The sequence below is a fragment of the Mytilus galloprovincialis genome, chromosome 6 (genome assembly GCF_965363235.1).
Source record: "Mytilus galloprovincialis chromosome 6, xbMytGall1.hap1.1, whole genome shotgun sequence".
Classification (NCBI taxonomy): domain Eukaryota; kingdom Metazoa; phylum Mollusca; class Bivalvia; order Mytilida; family Mytilidae; genus Mytilus; species Mytilus galloprovincialis.
Genome location: NC_134843.1, coordinates 95,929,783 through 95,949,875, shown reverse-complemented (window position 1 = coordinate 95,949,875; position 20,093 = coordinate 95,929,783). Strand labels below are relative to the sequence as shown.

At 32.3% G+C, this 20,093-nt stretch overlaps 1 protein-coding gene across 1 annotated transcript in view; it reads right to left on the bottom strand.

Annotated features, from left to right (window-relative positions):
- LOC143080818 (DDB1- and CUL4-associated factor 8-like) overlaps positions 1-20,008 on the bottom strand; it is a 29,125-nt gene extending 9,117 nt beyond the window's left edge. Inside the window, exons 1-8 of the mRNA XM_076256876.1 lie at positions 19,873-20,008; positions 11,220-12,458; positions 9,535-9,644; positions 6,238-6,378; positions 5,539-5,633; positions 4,824-4,931; positions 854-881; positions 106-153 (exon numbers count right to left, since the gene is read on the bottom strand). Coding sequence (XP_076112991.1) covers positions 106-153; positions 854-881; positions 4,824-4,931; positions 5,539-5,633; positions 6,238-6,378; positions 9,535-9,644; positions 11,220-12,420 — 1,731 coding nt within the window. The 5' untranslated portion in view covers positions 12,421-12,458; positions 19,873-20,008. The remainder of the gene's footprint in view (positions 1-105; positions 154-853; positions 882-4,823; positions 4,932-5,538; positions 5,634-6,237; positions 6,379-9,534; positions 9,645-11,219; positions 12,459-19,872) is intronic.
- Positions 20,009-20,093: the final 85 nt, after the last annotated feature.

Here is a 20,093-nt window from a genome sequence, read left to right as displayed (position 1 = left end):
GTCCTTTTACATATGGTTCCGTTGAGAATTTGGACTCAAATGTTTTATACGTTCTTAATTTTGGCATTGTACGCACTTCATTAATTCAACGTATATTAAACTTACCAAATGGTGAGGACAGAACTTTTTCAGAAGCCCTGAAGACAGATCATCCTACAACAGACAGACAGAATACACATGGCAATCTTTGTATTGAGGCAATTTCACTGAAAGAGTGAACTATTAAAAAATGAATATATAGAGATCACCAGAAAAACAAACAATGCTCTTTAAGAAATAAGATCTAATGGATGACATGGTCAATTTTAAGATTTGTTCTATTTTCATTGTAAATTTTTGTTAAAGTAAGTTTTAATCACTTTTTTTTTTATTAATTTAATTTAATCTATTTAATCCTTAAAATTAAATGAATAACAAGAATCAAAGGGTCTTACATAGACTGAAGTAAATGTATTTCATACATCAATATACAACAATTAATTATGACACTGAATTTAAGTAAGGTTTTTTTTTCTGCTTCAAGAGGACAGTGAGACATTTCTTGATAGAAATTTCATATACACAATGTAATGAACAAATATTTATTTTTACATATGTATGTAATTCATGTACTTGTTCTGTAAAAGACCATTCTTTTAAACATTATTTCTAGTTTATAGTTATGACAATCACCAAGATGAAATTAATAGTGCAGGGATATAGGTGATCCCCTCCATCTGGTACATGACCTCATAATTGACGAACTTTTCTAGTGAAGGACATAATCGGAGTGGGGTCTATTTCTTTCGAAATGCAATATTATCATTTGTTACATGTTTGTAATTTTTGCAAATGAAGATCAGCAAGTTCTTACCTTGTCAATCTTTCTTTTATCATACACCCTGAAAAATAAATATCGTTTTGTAAATATATTCTTCAACTAGAGGCTCTTAAGAGCCTGTGTCCCTCACCTTAGTCTACGGTATGTGCAAATTAAACCAAAGACACAGATGGATGCATGACAAAATTGTGTTTTGGTGAGGTATTTGTAGATCATACTTTACTGAACATTCTTGCTACTTACAATTATCTCTATCTATAATGAACTTGGCCCATTAGTTACAGAGGAAAATATTTTGTTAAAATTAAAAAAAATTGTTAAAAAATTGACTGTAAAAGGCAATAACTCCTTAAGAGGTCAACTGACCATTTTGGGCACGCTGACTTATTTGTAGATCTTACTTTGCTACACATTATTGCTGTTTACAGTTTATCTCTATCTATAATAATTAGTGTTGTCAACGGTTAACCGGTTAACCAGTTAACCATTCGAACGACCGAATACAGGGCCGTAACTAGCCTCTTTTAATAGTGAGGCAAAACATTTTCGCCGAGCGTAGAGAGGCGAAAAAATTTTGGCGAGGGGTCTGGGGGCCGCTGAAGGCCCCCAGAAGCTCTGAGAAAAATAACGCAAAATCATGCATTCTGAGCGTTCCACGGACTCTTTCTTACATTAAAACGCAAATAATCTTTAGCTATTTTTTCGACAATATTCTGGTCTCAAAGCAAAAACATAGATTTATTGTAATTTAAGACTTTTAGGTTTAAGGGGCAACATTAAAAGACCGATATGTAGGATAAAGTAAAAGTCGTATTTCTCATAATCATTAATACCAGGTCTGTCTGTTTGCTCTTGTCTTGTATTGTGCTGACTTTGGTGATTTTTTTATGACTAGATTTAAATATAGTGACAGTGCAGTATTATACTTTAAGTACTAGTACTGCTTAAGTCGACACTATAGGGACCATCTTGACCTTCTTTTACGGTATTAATGATTATTGAAGTCCAAGACCCTCCAGCAACTATCAAGATGAAGAACAGGAATAAAAACTTTGACCATTGATCATTTGTATTTTTTCTATGCATTGACTTTGTGTGCGATTAGGTCCAGTGCACGTTTACTCCATATTCCTTTATTTTCTGTCCAAACACAACTTGATGCAAGTTTAACCCTTCAATGTAAAAGGTCATATGGCAATACATTGTTTTTTTCAAATGATTTGATACCGGGAAATTGGTGGTCTTTCTTTAATTTAAACCATGTCAGCTCAGTAGTTTTATCCACAGGAGCTTGAGTATATGATACAGATATTTTTTTTTTTTTTTTTGTTGTTGATTGAAATAGTAAATTTTCTATATTTATAATACATATCTATCACTTCTGTGCATGTCTCACCTATATATAGCTAGTTTCGAGTGATTTAAACGACTCAGAGAAAAAAAACCCGATTTTACAATCCATACTAAGAAAAATTGCCGGTATTTTCTCTGAGTCGTTTAAATCACTCGAAACTAGGTGAGACATGCACAAAAGGGACATAGAAAATTGAATATCTTAATCAACAGGGAAAAAAGACAAAAAAATGTTTGTATTCTTTGATATCAAGTTCAATTATCCATGCAGAAACGACAATTTTTTTCTGTGTCCAGTATAGCATCGTAGATAGATATAGGAAGATGTGGTGTGAGTGCCAATGAGACAACTCTTCATCCAAATAACAATTTATAAAAGTAAACCATTTTAAGTCAATGTACGTCCTTCAACACGGAGGCTTGGCTCACACCGAACAAAAAGCTATAAAGGGCCCCAAAATTACTAATGTAAAACCATTCAAACGGGAAAACCAACGGTCTAATGTATATAAAAAACGAGAGCATATTCTTAAAATATTTTCCCGCACAATATCTGGACATCGGTGGACATGCAACATTGCACACGTTTACAAATGAAAATCAACACTCAGACTATAGTCATAAAGTAGGACAAGTCAATAAAAGAACAAAAGACAAACCCGAGACACAGAAGTACAAACAATAGACCATCAACTCCGAAAACCAAAAGTAAAATAGAAACATAGATCACGAAGAAAAATGCAGGGGCGACATCAGGGAGTGAAGAGAACTTGCTTCTTGCAAGACACTTTCCGTGAAAACAATTTGATATAAAGACGATCTTTTTTTTTTTTTTTTTTTTTGAAATTTCCAGCATGAGGCATTTGCCTCATTTGCCTCAATGTAGTTACGGCCCTGGAATACCGATTACCAAAAAAGCTAACCGGTTAACCGGACTTTTTTCAATTTAAATAGATTTCATATAAATTTGTATTGAAATCATTAAATAGTTGTGTTTTCTTTAAAAAATGTTGTCGTGGTAATTAATTTATCGGATCAATTGTCCAGTATACTGATTGGTATTGTTAATTCAAAAATATAAAATTAATTAGAACTTGTCTATCAGCTCTGGGCAAGATCTTAAGGAAACATAATTAGATTCATGTTTTTTTAACAGTAATTTTAAATCAGTAAAACGATTAAATTTTATGATTTACTTCATTATTTCACTTTTGATCTTATATTGTGTAGACCTACATCTGAATGTGCGTCGTGCAAGTCTTTGTCATAACTAAATGCTAAATCAAAAACTGTAAAGAGCAAATCAACGTGAATGTAATCAATGTATACTTGATGGTACGAATATCAGGATTAATCAATTTTAATTGAAACAACTCACATTATTTTTGGAGACAACAAGACAAAATGGAAGAATCATCGGTTTCAGACATATTCAATTCTATGAGATCAAGACGTTTTATTTTTTATTTTTCAATTTGAAGTTAGTACAAACACCATAATTGATACCATGTATTTGATTATTAAAACTCAAACTTCGACAGGAATCTTCACAGACAAGCCTTATAAAACCAAAGGCCGAACTTCAATTCATCGTATTATAAAAACGACTTGAATGGAATGTAGTCACATTGACACTCAAACCATATCTTCTTATATCGATGTGTAGGGTACTTTTGATAAGACCTTCAAACATTAACTTAAACTACCGGTTAACCGGTTAATCGGTCGAACAATTATATGAGTAACTGGTTAGGCAAAAGCGTACAATTTGACAACACTAATAATAATATTCAAGATAATACCAGTAACTGCAAAATTTCCTTAAAAATTACCAATTCAGGGGCAGCAACCCAACAACCAGTTGTCCAATTCATCTAAAAATGTCATGGCAGATAGATCTTGACTTGATAAACAATTAACCCCTTGTCGGATTTGCTCTAAATGCTTTGGTTTCAGAGTTATAAGCCAAAATCTACATTTAACCCCTATGTTCTATTTTTAGCCATGGCAGCTTTCTTGGTTGGTTGGCCGGGTCATCGGACACATTTTTAAACAAGATACCCCAATGATGATTGTGGCCAAGTTTAGTTAAATTTTGCCCAGTAGTTTCAGAGGAGAAGATTTTTGTAAAAGTTAACAACGCCGGACGCCAAGTGATAAAAGAAGCTCACTTAGTCTTTAAGGCCAGGTGAGCTAAAAATGTATTATGCAGGAAATCATTGGAACAAAACAACAATTTGGCATTGGAAGATAAAAATATGAATAATGATAGAACAAGAATTCTTTATTGTTGTGTTAATATAACAGTAAGAAGATGTGGTATGATTGTAAATGAGTTAACTCTCCACCAGAGACCAAGTGAAATAAAAGTTCAAACTATAGTCATGAAAGATTTGTGTGAAGCCTGATATTTTAATATCAACATGATCAAGTCAAGATTTCACTATGACTTTGAGATGAAAAACAGCAAGAAAAGCACAGATCCTTTGAATTTAGTTTTTCCACATGTGCTTTATTATATTGCACTATGAACTAAAACACACTATCCTTTCTTTCAATGTGTACATTCCACATGGACTTGCAAAGTCAATTTTAACAATTACAATTCAAACAGAACATCAACTTTAACAGTAAACCATAAACTTCTTACCTGATAAAATGATCACGCCCACTAACACAGAACTCAAATGAATTGCCAGGATTAGAATGGATGGAATATAATGGTATTCTTTTATCTCCTTCTTTGGTAAGAGCCAGTCTGAAATACATTAAAAACATTCTAAGTTGTTTAAGAACATATTTTTATAGCATGTAGTTAAGTCTATAGGAATTATATTGGAAAAGTTTTTTTATGTTTTATTCCTATTGGTTTTTTTAAGTTTTAAGTAAACGCCAAAGAGTAGTATTTATATAAAAAGAAGATGTGGTATGATTGCCAATGAAACAACTCTACACTAGAGACCAAATGACACAGAAATTAACAACTATAGGTCACCGTATGGCCTTCAACAATGAACAAAGCCCATACTGCAGTCAGCTATAGATTGTCCTGAAATGACAATGTGAAACAATTCAAATGAGAAAACTAGCGGCCTACATGTAATTTATGTACAAAAATTGGAGGAAAAACAAATATGTAACACATAAACAAACAACAACATCTGGATTACAGGCTCCTGATTACATTTTGTATATTTGACAATTAAATAAATGCTATGAATATTATTGATCTGTTTGTCTGAATTAATATTTAACAATTATGTTAGTAATAAACATCTCAAAACCAGTGCTGCAATCCTTGACATATAATGTTTGATTTAGATTCAATCAGTACAATCATTGCTTACTTCTCGTACTATACTTACTTAGTTGGCTTCTCTTCTCTTAAGTCTACACCATATACTAAAGCATCTTCTCCGCAACTTAGAAACACATGAGGAGAATCATGCTCTAAAGCCAACTGTAACAAATTTAATATCTGTATTGCATAGTCAGACCTTTGTAAGCATGAAGAATCTTTCAACCAGAATTGATTTGAATTGTTTACACATTTAACATCTATTGTTTAGCCATAAAACATCAATATGATCAATAAAAACAAATTTTACAAAATAACATGTGATGTCCTGCTTAGTATATCCCACTGTCCCTTCTTTGTATGGTATCTGATAACTTGATTAAACGAACTAAAATGTAATTTACACACAAGAATGCAATCTTGTTACTGAAAACAAAATGAAACTGTGAGCTACTGCTTATCGATGATATCCCCTCCAAAATATTTCGTAAAAAGGAAGTTGTTGAGTGATGAATCTGAAACTGCATCACATGGTACAGCTGACTTATAAAAACCTTGAAACCAAATTTTAGAAATCATTTTGATGTGTTTCCTGAGAAAGATGCAGCAAAAATACAGACTGATGGACAGACAAAGGTAGACCAGAATATGGTACCCCCACTTTTTTCAAGCAGGGGTATAAAAACTTTCTTTTCTCAGCACTTTACTCTAGTCTCCCCAATAAAACTTTTAAACAACCACAAAGTGTTTAGAAGCTACAGCTTACCTTATGAGCAGCTCCTTTGTGTTGAGCTAGCTTTTTTGTATTTTTGCATACACCAGTCAGTGAAAGTTCAGCCAATCGTATCTGTCCATCCCTGGCACAACTCACCACATGACAGTCACCGCTAAAAGGCATAAACTTTGCCTGAAATTAGATGTAAATATAATTTATGGTAAAAAAATCACAGATAGTACAGTAAAAGTAAGGTGAACTCTAGTTGTCTATCGTCATGAACCTGCAAATGCAAGTTTATATCTTAGTGTCATGGAACTAACATAATTTAATGTCATCTAAATGTAATTTATTCAGGAAATGATCGTGTTTTTAATATAATTAAAGTCATATGAAACCTCAAATTACAAAAACAAGAGGCTCTCAAGAGCCTGAATCGCTCACCTTAATTTTTTTGGTTAAATATCTCATCAATGATTATTTTGGCTTTTCAATTTATTTAAATGTTCTTTGAATCGTCCTATTTTCTTCAAAAGCAAAAAAAAAATCATTTTTTCCTATGTTCTATTTTAGCCATAGGAGCTATGTTTCTGACATACAAGGAAATGAAATATAAAATTTATACTAGATACTCTGAAACTCATTTAGCCTAAGTTTGGCTGAAATTGATACAACAGTTTCAAAGGAGAAGATTTTTTAAAGTAAGTCAACATGATGAACAAATTGTGAAAAAAGTCTTTAAAGGGCAATAACTCCTTAAGGGGTCAGTTGACAATTTTGGTCAAATTGACTTTTTTGTAGATCTTACTTTGCTTAACATTTTTGCTATTAACAGTTTATCTGTATCTATAATAATATTCAACATAATAACCAAAAACTGCAAAATTTCTTTAAAATCATCAATTCAGGGGCATTATACCTGAAAAACCAGTTACCCAATTCGGCTGAAAATTTCAGGACAGGTAGACCTTGACCTAATAAATACTTTAACTTCTTGTCTTATTTGCTCTAAATGCTGGAGTTTTTGAGATATAAGCCAAAAACTGCATTTTACCCTGTGTTCTATTTTTAGCCATGACGGCCATGTTTTTTGACGAAATAAAAAATAAAGCACAAACTTTATTTTATACACCCTACTGATCATTCAGTTGAAGTTTGGTTGAATTTGGTTTAGTAGTTTTAGAGGAGAAGATTTTTTAAAGTTAGCAAATATGATGAACAAATTGTGAAAAATTGTCATTAAAGGACAATAACCCCTTAAGGGGTCAATTGACAATTTTGGTCATATTAACTTATTTGTAGATCTTACTTTGCTGATCATTTTTGCTGTTTACAGTTTATCTTTATCTACAATAATATTCAAGATAATGACCAAAAACTGCAAAATTTCCTTAAAATTACCAATTAAGTGGCAGCCACCCAACAATGGTTTGTTTGATTCATCTGAAAATTTCAGGGCTGATAGATCTTGACCTAATGAACATTTTTATCCCATGTCAGATTTGCTCTAAATGCTTTCGTTTTTGAGATATAAGCCAAAAACTGCATTTGACCCCTATGTTCTATTTTAAGTAACGGCGGCCATGTTTTTTGACGGATCAAAAATCGAAGCACACACTTTGTGCAGGATAATCTAAGGAACAATCATGCTAAGTTTCATTCAAATCCATTCAGTAGTTTCAGAGGAGAAGATGTTTGAAAAATTGTTAACGACGACGACGACGACGACGACGGACGCCAAGTGATGAGAAAAGCTCACATGGCCTTTTAGGCCAGGTGAGCTAAAAATGTTGCATATATGTTTTTATATCAGAATGGATAGTTGTCATTATCATGATTATTAAACTTATATACATGTACATGTACTTTTTTCTGAAGAAAATTCTTTAATTTGTCCACATTTAGAAGAAGTTTACTTTTTTTTAATTGCTATCTTCGAGGAAGCACTTCTCCGACATATTTTCCGTATTCAAAGTGACCTTTGCTTGACTCTTCTCGTAAAATTCTGGTGATCGCAATACGCATGAATCTGTCACTGAAATTAAGGTAGCACAATACAAAGATTTTTTCACCTCCAATCAGACAACTTTAAACTGATATAATTCATTTCATCCTTTTTTGAATTTTTTAAATGAGGTACCAAAAGAAAGAAGAAAGATTAATCTTTCAAATTGTGATAATTTCATTATGACTTAATTATTACATAATTAATCTTTATGTAATCAGTTGATATATTGTGGTGTCCACACTTGAATGAATTTAGCTTCTTTGTTATTCATAGCATCCCAAAATAATTTATAGATTCGTGTACAACACAGCTTGACCTCCAAAACTGTGTTTCAGATTTCCAAAAACATCAATAGAACAAATTTTATACCCAATCAAATTTAGTGATCTCGTGTGAATTGATGTTGCAAACTTCATTTGAGGTTTATGAGAGAATGAAATACAATAGGAAAAATCTGAGACATAGTTTTGGAGGTCAAGCTGTGTTGTACAAGAATTTATAAAATATTTTGAGATGCTATGAATAATAACGAAGCTAAATTCATTCAAGTGTGGACATCACAATATATCAACTAATTACGTAACAATTAATTAAGTAATAATTATGTCATAATGAAATTATTAGAATTTAAAAGATTAATCCTTTTTTTTTCATTTGGTACCTCATTTATAAAATTTAGAGAAGGATGAGAGGAATTACATCAGTTTAAAGATGTCTGATTGGAGATGAAAAATCTTTGTATTGTGCTACCTTAACTATTATCTGATTGTACATGTTATACATGTTCTCAATATCTATGCTTCTTTGTTGATTGTTTACTAAAAGGTGACAATTGGTTAACTACAACTTCAAAACACAACAATTAATAAGCCACCATATTTTCACTTCATAACAGACAGAGAGAAAAAAAAATGACAATTATACTACATTTTAGCGTAAAAAATTATAAAATCATGCACAGAAAACTAAGGTTAAGATATATACATGCATTGGTTCAAGAATTTGATAAACATTATTTTTCACCAGTCACTCGTTTCATATGACTTTAAATGTTTAAGATCATGTTTGCTAAGTACAAATTTGGCAGGCTGACTAATACCCTTGAAAATAGTTCATCATTTCTGTAATAAGTTGATGTTTCAGAGCACTGATATATTATCCATGTTGAACATGATAACCCTTGTAATCTTTAATCAAGCTTATCAAGGGTTAACTACAAGTACAACATGTATCTTATAAACTTAGCATTCTCATACATTTTGTATTTGACTTGAGATGACAATGGACATGATGGAGAGTAGTTATTTGTAAAGTCATCCCATACTTATACATCTACTTACCTGAAACACATTGCTCCTGTGTCCACTGTCATAATACAATGCTGGTCTTTTACGTATCCAATTCCAAAGAACTATATTCAAATCATCTGATCCACTGGCTAAAAGTGTACCTAAAAATAGATTAATTGATTGTTGATTGCTTAAGGTGGTACCTTACACTACAGGGAGATAACTCTGTAAAGTCAGCTAAACGTTTTAATTACGTTGTGTTGTGAAGGAAAAATTAAGCTTCTCAATGATCAAAATTGGTGTCTGTCAAACTGCTAAATGTATATAACCAGTGTAATTTTTCTGATAAAATGGTTGGTTCGAAACTTTTTAAATTTTTAAATTTTTGTTAAAGGGTCAAAGTAAATACTTTGTCATAATTTTATGAAAATTAAACGAGCCAAATTAATTTTAGTGACAAAAAATGGAAGTTTTTAACGACCTTGACTGGCTATACAGCCCTCGCAAGGTCGACTCGGTGCCTGAAGGCGTTTGGTGAGCGTTTGAATAATTTTGCCATCGGTCAGGAACGAGTGGTGGTTGCCATTTTGGTTTTGTGAGTTGTTTTGGTTTGATATGTTGACTAATTTGATGTTATTTCTTCACAACGGCTGCTTTCAGGGCCAGTTTGGTCAGCTTGGCAGCCTGCTAACCTCGATGATGGAGTACTGGTAGATGGGTTGTGGACGTAATTCTAAAGATGACAGGAAGCGTTATCAGGACCAAAGCAGTGAGGCAGTGAAATTAAGGTCAATCACCCAACACCTAGGATACATCCCTCGGACGTTAATCGGCATAACACTCCCTATGATACAATGGTTTTGGAGTGCATGTTAATGCGGGGCGGCCCAACCATTGCGTTTACTGTACGGCGTTGGATTGGTCATCTAAAGTAGTAAGTCGTTGATCATCTAACTGTAAACCCTCATCGAAGATAGCGGATCAAGGAGAGCTGGCCCAGCACGTCCGTTCAGCTGTAATGACTGCGATGTGACTGATAATGAGGGTGAATTTTAGTGAAAGTGTTGGGTACCACCTTAATACCCACTGGCAAATATTTTGTGCCTGTTCAAGACGAGAATATTTTATTAAAGATAAATACAATTATAATAGGAACTAGTCATGTAAGTAGGTCCTGTAAAAGAGGCTGTTCATGGAAATTTGTAGTGCCACTGAAAAAAAGAATATATTGGAAAAAGACAGACAAAGAGTACACTCTAGTTCTTGCAAGATTTCTTGATGGGTAGAGAGTGCTACACATGCTACAGGAGGCATCAAATTTAATGTCCCTATTCTGATCAAACTTGGCTGAATATTTGTACTTCCTGAACCTGCACAGCCAAATGGACACCAAACTTTGACAAGGATTTTACTGCTGGTCCAGAGAAGACCTACATGTAGGTGACCTTAAAAAAAGATACATTTATTTCTGTTTTTCATGTTTTAAATATGTGTCACTCAAATAAATTGGGGTTATATTTTGGCCATCCTTGACACGAGTAGCAATATTTTGGATTTTGTGAATGTTTATCAATTTTCAAGCAGAGTTCTTATTGCATTTTGTGATAGAAAAAAAAATCTTTTCTTGTATTTGCTAGCTATATATAGGCAGACTCTCTGTTTACAAAACATGTCACAATGATGTTTCATATATACAACAGATCATTTATCTCAACCAAGTACTAAAAATAGCTTACCAATTCTGTTGAAATGTAATGCATTAACACATCCATCATGATACTCAAGTTTGCATTGTAACTCAAATCTTTTCACTAGATTTACACTTCCCTGAACTTTCTCTCTGAAATGGGATGGTGGAATCTTTTTTGAATATCCATATTCTCTGTTGCGCAGATCTTTTATTGCTTTGAATGTTTGTTTCAGATTTTCATTTTCAAATGTTTCTTCCTCCTCTGATTCTGACTCACTACTTTTTTTCTGCTCCACATCAGAATCATCGTCAGAATCAAGAACATCTTCACTTCTATGAACACTTGAATCTAAATCCACATTGTCACTACTTTCATTTTCAGTACTTTCGTTTTCACTACTTGAATCCACCCTGTTCATTCTTCTCTTGCGTTTTATTTTTCTTGTTCTAACTATGACTTCATCATCTTCATCTTCACTTTCACTTTCATTTTCATTGCCTGTCTCTTTAACATCCTCATCATCATCACCTGACGGCATCGTTACATCACATGACGGCTCACTTTCATCCATGTCCATGCCCTGTCCAACTATGGCATTGTATGACTCTCTAGAAGAGTCTTCGTTTTCTGACAACTTTGAACTTAATGCAAGACCCGAGTCCGTTTTTGTAGACATGGCGCCACTTTCACTATGAGATTCACTTACATCCAGATCTGATACGCCATCTCTCCCTGGGGATCTATGCAAATCCAGACCACTGTCATCTTTCTTTATTCCAATACTTTTGTCGGTAAAATTGTTTGTTCCGTCACATTTATCAGTCATTGTTTTGGTTTCATCATTTTGCTTCATATCACACATTGTTTTAACATTGTTTGAATCTTCACACACAATCGTACATTTATTAGTATCATCTGTTTCTTTTATGACACCATTTTTACTGTGCTCAGTCATATCTGCACATGCACTGTCTCCCAAAATAGATTTATCGCCATCATTAGAACAATTTGTCGATCCTCCAAACCCATCACATAAACTGTTGTTGCAACAGAGATCTCTCCCTATGCCAGACTCATCATTAGTCAGATATGCTTTCCCTGGAGTGTGTATGATACTTGTGTCTTGACCAATACCAGACTCATTGAGGGATATCCTATCTTTATTTTGAATTATCCCAGACTCATTAAGGGATATCTTGTCTTTATTCCTGGGTTCTGTTGTAATTTCATTTTCTACTTCAGCCATGTTTTCTTCTTTAGATGACTTTACTTTTATTTCACATCCTGTAAAACAAAAATATGCATTGACAAGTATTAAGCATGTTACGGTGGTACCTAACACTACAGGGAGATAACTCTGTAAAGTCAGCTAAACGTTTTAATTACGTTGTGTTGTAAAGGGTATATTAAGCTTCTCAATGATCAAAATTAGTGTCTGTCAAACCAGTGTAATTTTTCTGATAACCCACTTTTTAAAATTTTTGTTAAAGGGTCAAAGTAAATACATTTTTTGTACTTTGTCATAATTTTATGAAAATTAAACGAGCCAAATCAATTTTAGTGAAAGTGTTGGGTACCACCTTAAATTAATATTAGCTAATGGCACTACGTTAAAGAAATTAAACATACATGTAATGTGTCAGTGCATTAATAAAAGTATGATTATTAAAATTAATTTGTGATATACATTTTTACTTCTTATCCTATATTAAAAGACATTTTTTACCCTTAAGTTAACATTTTATACAATTTAGTATTCAAATTTGTATGTTAGTCCTATTTTAAGAGCACATATATTTGTTATAATTTTTCGCGCTCACGTGGCATAAAGCTAGCACCAATCAATCAATTATAATTTAAAACAGGGGGGGGGTTTAACTACAAAACTAATTTTAAAGTATGAAATACACATACATGTACAGGACATCCAAATGTATTATTTACATGTATGACCTATAAGTCTGGGGTAGTAGATGTTTATAAGCGGTTCGTCTAACTTCCAAGCTGTCAATTGAATCCAGTGAGTTGTCCATCTAATTTGTTGGAACTAATCAGATGTATGATGTGTGCTGACAGCCACTATATAAGACTTAAGACATTAGGTTTAATTTGTTAAAAATCAAAGTGATGGAAATCACTCATGGAAAGATTAGAAGAGTAGTTTGAATAATTTCATATTAGGGTATGGTGGGGGAAAATGAACAGTAACAAAGCACTAATATTGCTGAAATTGCCCTTTCCTCCATAATGACGCTTTTTGACGCCACCCCCTTTACTCCATAATGACGCCTTTTGACGCCTGTGAAGTGCCTCAGTTAAAACGTCTTGCCTAAGACAAATGAGAATCAGACTTAATAAAAGTTGTATTTAATATAAACAGGTTATTCATGAGAATATCTGACTGGAATTTCATTGATGAAATATTCGTTTTAACAATGCATTTTAATACTTTAAACCTGATGATTTTTTTTTATTGAAAAAATCCTATGCGAATCAAGTATGTCAAAAAATAATGTCCATGTAGTAAAGGGTTAAAAGGAGCTCTTTAGAAGGAAAAGTGAATTTCAGTACGAGTATAAAATGAGCTCAAATTAAATAATATGGGTCTCTTAATTTGCACAATTTTATTTAAACTGCAGTTTATATCTTATCCAAATAATGTTGCCTGTTCTGAACATGTTGCAAAAAAACAAAAAAAATTGCAAATCAAAATTTCTTCTACTAAGTAAATGTTACCAACTATTCTTGTAAGACATAAAATCTAGACCAACAGCTAAGAACTTTACAGTATCAACAAAAATCATCAAAAAATGTTGCTTTGAGGCATTTTGTAAGTTGAAACCAGATGATTATTGAAAATTTATTAAGTAAATTATAGGCCTTACTTGAATACCTTCTATATATTCATATTATATATATATCCTTTAATCATATATCTTCCAGACATAATTTACAGAATCACTTTATGTAATGTAGATTAAAAGAAATAGGCAATAAATAAAGCTATCATCCTTATATATATATATATATCAAACATCTAATATATACATTTGTGTATTCAATTATAAGGTCAAATATTTGTATATTGAATTGTATATTGATGGGTATGTATAATTATGCAAGACAAAGGTTGAAATGTAATGTGGTCAATTTGATTGACAATTTAGGAGGTGGAGCAATGTAATTTAAGGTCTACCTTGTCTCTGATTGTTTGTTGATAATCACAGTTGTCAATCATACTAGTATTGTATCAATACCAAGTTACCTAATCAAAATGTTTAAAAAAAAAAGCCAGCACATCAACACACCTTAACGATATACATTCTTGAATTAACTGCTCTAAAAATATACCCATTTTGTCAGTTTATATGTGTTTTATGTGCCCATACATGAGAACTAAAGGGAACTATATTTCAGTGTGAATACATTTAGTAAAAGTAGCTAACCTGTCATGTTGTTAGGGAGGCCAGTGCCTAAGTAAAGATTGAGAACAAGTTCTAATATTTCCAAAAAGCAAAGTGATTTAAAACCTTTTTTTTTAATTTTTCGTTTCTAAATGAAATACAATTAGATTTTCCTGTCCCTGTGCACAAGCTCCCCCTTCCCTTTCTGCTCAAAAGCCATGACTGGACATGATATATGTCATGTACACTAGTCCAAATAATTATGACGTCTGGCAAGGTGTCCCAGATAAAAAATTAAGATAGCCTTGCCAGACAAAGGCGTCCCAAAAAAAAAAAAATAGCCTTGCCAGACGTCATAAATATTTGGACTACACGTACACATGCCAGATGAGGGTGATAAAGGAGGAGTGCTTGCACGGAAAAAACCTGAAATAAGACATAATTTCACGTTGAACGGGAAATAATTTCTGTAATGAACGTTGCATGAAAAATTACTACTTTTATGTGAACCTTTTGTGACTGAGTCACTGTCTTCTTGTATATATTAACTCTTTGTTTTACTTGATATTCCAGATTTAGTATACACATTTATGATATAATTGGTTTACGGCCAATCAAGGTTAGGCGGTAAATACCACCCCGGTATTTACCAGTGGTATTTACCGGTATTTACAGCCCCGGACAATACTCCCCAAGTGGTCAATACTGGCAAATACTGGTCAATTGAAATTTTCATGGTTGCTTCTACTATTAATTCATGTAATTGGTCAACGGAAAAAAAGTCACAGGAAAAAAAGTCACAAAACCTCTAGGAAAAATAGTCACAGGAAAAAAAGTCACAATAAATAAAATTATTTGAAAGAAGTATGTTGGAATGCACATAACAAACATCATTTTTTTCATGTATGGTCGGGTTGTTGTCTCTTTGACACATTCCCTATTTCCATTCTATATTTTTATAATAAAAAAAAAGGATATGGGGTACAAAAAACACAAAACCATACTTGCACATGAACAGCAAAAAAAAAACCCACACACAGACAATAAGCAAATGAACAGATATGAATATATACAAAATGTATGACTTTTTTTTCACCAATATATATATATGTGCAGATCATATGACAGTTTTCATACAAAATATTTATTGTGACTTTTTTCCCCCCGAGACTTTTTTTCCTGTGACTTTTTTTCCTGAGACTTCCTGAATTTCAGTATGAGTATAAAATGAGCTCAAATTAAATAATATGGGTCTCTTAATTTGCACAATTTTATTTAAACTGCAGTTTATATCTTATCCAAATAATGTTGCCTGTTCTGAACATGTTGCAAAAAAACAAAAAAAATTGCAAATCAAAATTTCTTCTACTAAGTAAATGTTACCAACTATTCTTGTAAGACATAAAATCTAGACCAACAGCTAAGAACTTTACAGTATCAACAAAAATCATCAAAAAATGTTGCTTTGGGGCATTTTGTAAGTTGAAACCAGATGATTATTGAAAATTTATAAAGTAAATTATAGGCCTTACTTGAATACCTTCTATATATTCATATTATATATATCCTTTAATCATATATCTTCCAGACATAATTTACAGAATCACTTTATGTAATGTAGATTAAAAGAAATAGGCAATAAATAAATCTATCATCCTTATATATATATATATCAAACATCTAATATATACATTTGTGTATTCAATTATAAGGTCAAATATTTGTATATTGAATTGTATATTGATGAGTATGTATAATTATGCAAGACAAAGGTTGAAATGTAATGTGGTCAATTTGATTGACAATTTAGGAGGTGGAGCAATGTAATTTAAGGTCTACCTTGTCTCTGATTGTTTGTTGATAATCACAGTTGTCAATCATACTAGTATTGTATCAATACCAAGTTACTAAATCAAAATGTTTAAAAAAAAAAGCCTGCACATCAACACACCTTAACGATATACATTCTTGAATTAACTGCTCTAAAAATATACCCATTTTGTCAGTTTATATGTGTTTTATGTGCCCATACATGAGAACTAAAGGGAACTATATTTCAGTGTGAATACATTTAGTAAAAGTAGCTAACCTGTCATGTTGTTAGGGAGGCCAGTGCCTAAGTAAAGATTGAGAACAAGTTCTAATATTTCCAAAAAGCAAAGTGATTTAAAACCTTTTTTTTTAATTTTTCGTTTCTAAATGAAATACAATTAGATTTTCCTGTCCCTGTGCACAAGCTCCCCCTTCCCTTTTTGCTCAAAAGCCATGACTGGACATGATATATGTCATGTACACTAGTCCAAATAATTATGACGTCTGGCAAGGTGTCCCAGATAAAAAATTAAGATAGCCTTGCCAGACAAAGGCGTCCCAAAAAAAAAAAAAATAGCCTTGCCAGACGTCATAATTATTTGGACTACACGTACACATGCCAGATGAGGGTGATAAAGGAGGAGTGCTTGCACGGAAAAAACCTGAAATAAGACATAATTTCACGTTGAACGGGAAATAATTTCTGTAATGAACGTTGCATGAAAAATTACTACTTTTATGTGAACCTTTTGTGACTGAGTCACTGTCTTCTTGTATATATTAACTCTTTGTTTTACTTGATATTCCAGATTTAGTATACACATTTATGATATAATTGGTTTACGGCCAATCAAGGTTAGGCGGTAAATACCACCCCGGTATTTACCAGTGGTATTTACCGGTATTTACAGCCCCGGACAATACTCCCCAAGTGGTCAATACTGGCAAATACTGGTCAATTGAAATTTTCATGGTTGCTTCTACTATTAATTCATGTAATTGGTCAACGGAAAAAAAGTCACAGGAAAAAAAGTCACAAAACCTCTAGGAAAAATAGTCACAGGAAAAAAAGTCACAATAAATAAAATTATTTGAAAGAAGTATGTTGGAATGCACATAACAAACATCATTTTTTTCATGTATGGTCGGGTTGTTGTCTCTTTGACACATTCCCTATTTCTTCCATTCTATATTTTTATAATAAAAAAAAAGGATATGGGGTACAAAAAACACAAAACCATACTTGCACATGAACAGCAGAAAAAAAAACCCACACACAGACAATAAGCAAATGAACAGATATGAATATATACAAAATGTATGACTTTTTTTTTCACCAATATATATATATGTGCAGATCATATGACAGTTTTCATACAAAATATTTATTGTGACTTTTTTCCCCCCCCCCGAGACTTTTTTTCCGGTGACTTTTTTTCCTGAGACTTTTTTCCATGTCTTTTTTCCTGTGACTTTTTTCCTACATTCTATTAATTGAAGTAAAAACTTGATAAAAAGTCAAATATACTTAAACTTTAATCTTTATGCATGTGTCAGCTTATAAAATTAATGAATTGGATATGTTTTATTCATTTATAACACTTATTCTTACTGATTTAAAATTTAGTTATTATGAATTATGATATTGCATACTTCAGATATACATGTATTGATACAGATTTACATTTTATTTCAACATTTTTAAATTTATGTATTTTTATTCAAAATGTATGATTTTACAGGTAATTAAAGTTAAAGGTAAATTAAACTACAGGTAAATGAAGAAACTCATTGAAGATGAGAAACATGTTTTACTCAAATGACCTTTATATTCACATGCAAGACAAGAGGTTTTTACTAGAGCAGTTTCTTTTAATTTTGGTTTTTTAGATTTAAATGATGATGAAAAATTTATATTTTTATTTACAAATGAAAATTTGTGCTTTTATTCTGCCAAAATCTGTCATGATATTTTAATTCAACATTTTTTGTTCAAAGGAAGAGCTGTCTTTTTTCTATGTAAAAGTCTCTCATAACTCTTTTGAGAGTGGTTCTCGAATGTTTTTAAGAACGTTTTGTACTTTTAATTAAAACATGTTGTATATATTGTATTCATGTTTGTATTGTACATGTAGGGAGGTGAGACAATAATAAAATATTTGATTTGATTTGATTTTTGGGTCTTTTTACCTATCACCTGGCATTGCTAGGTGTGAAAATTTAATTACTAAAACAACAGCCTCCAATAAAAGTTGACTGTGCATGGGTTGAACATAATAAAATTGATATATGAAGACTCCCTTAAACAATAAATTAATTATTTCCTGCCTATTTAACTGTGAGATAAAAACCTTCTTCATGCTTGAAATGGAAATTTGAAGGGACAAAAAGTTTTTCTTTTACTATAATATTATGTACACATTAATCAATGTAGATCCCTGTTTGAATTTACAATAGAATTAGAAATAAATGCATTAAAAATGATTTGAACACTTTCTTTATAAATTAATTATTAATAGTAATTTTAAATGACCAAGTAGATAGTGGTTTTTATAGTAATGACCACTCAAAATTCAATCGACCAGTATTTGCCGGTATTTCCCTGTATTTACAAGTATTTACCACTGGCATGGTCAATACTAGTATTGACCGCTTTTTTGCCAACTTTGTTTACGGCTTTTAAAAAAGTATTTCTTGACGATCCCTGTCAAGTCTTTCAATTTTATTTGAAAAAACCGAGCACGCAAAATAAGACTTTGAAAATCATGATGCACGTAAAATTAAATAAGCAGAACATGTGAACGAGGCATCTGTCTTGCGCGACTGAACGTCAAATAAAAATGTATGTGAAATAAAAAACGGTGATCACGTTGCACGATAATAACCCTTTACCACCCTCCCACAGGGGCGGATGCAGGAATTTTCGAAAGGGGGGGTGCTAACCCAGGGCAAAGGGGGGGTGCAAAACATATGTCCCGATACAAATGCATTGATCGGCAAAAATAAAGGGGGGGTGTGCACCCCCGGAACCCCCCCCCCCCCCTGGATCCGCCACTGCTCCCAGATGTTTGGGTACCATTTTGGCATCTTAGGTGAAATGCCTGTTGCCATCATGGCCATGAAGCAAAACATATTTTAATACTGAAGATGTACATGTATAATGTCAAAAGTTAAAGTGTCACAGATTCCAAAGCATTTCATGTCCATGCAGGGAAATAACTCCTATAAAATTTCTGAACTAAAGTGAACATGGTGAAGTAAAAAAGAATCAAAAGCTAATGCATATCATACTTTTAATCTAAATTATAGTGAAGGGAAGGGATCTAAAGATGTTTTCCTGTACATTAATTACAAGTGTGATAAACATGGTTGGGTCACCATGATCCAGGGATGACTGAAAATTATTGAAAGTTGTCAACAAAACAATGTCTATTTACGACGATAAAACTTCGCAATTGTTAATTATGTTGTTTGTCACTGACATGTAAGACTGTATCTGTATGGTTGAAGCTATGCTTGTTTTAAAACAGACTTGATAGTTCAGAGCTGTCAAAGTCTGTTTCTTTTTCCACAATCAGCTGTGTTTTTCTCTCTCTCCTTCTTTGATGAATGATAAACTGCTTTTTGATTGGTTCCTAGATATGTTTAGAAAGTTATTTAAATTTGTACAGAATAAAATAGTATTAATCGTTTATGTATTATC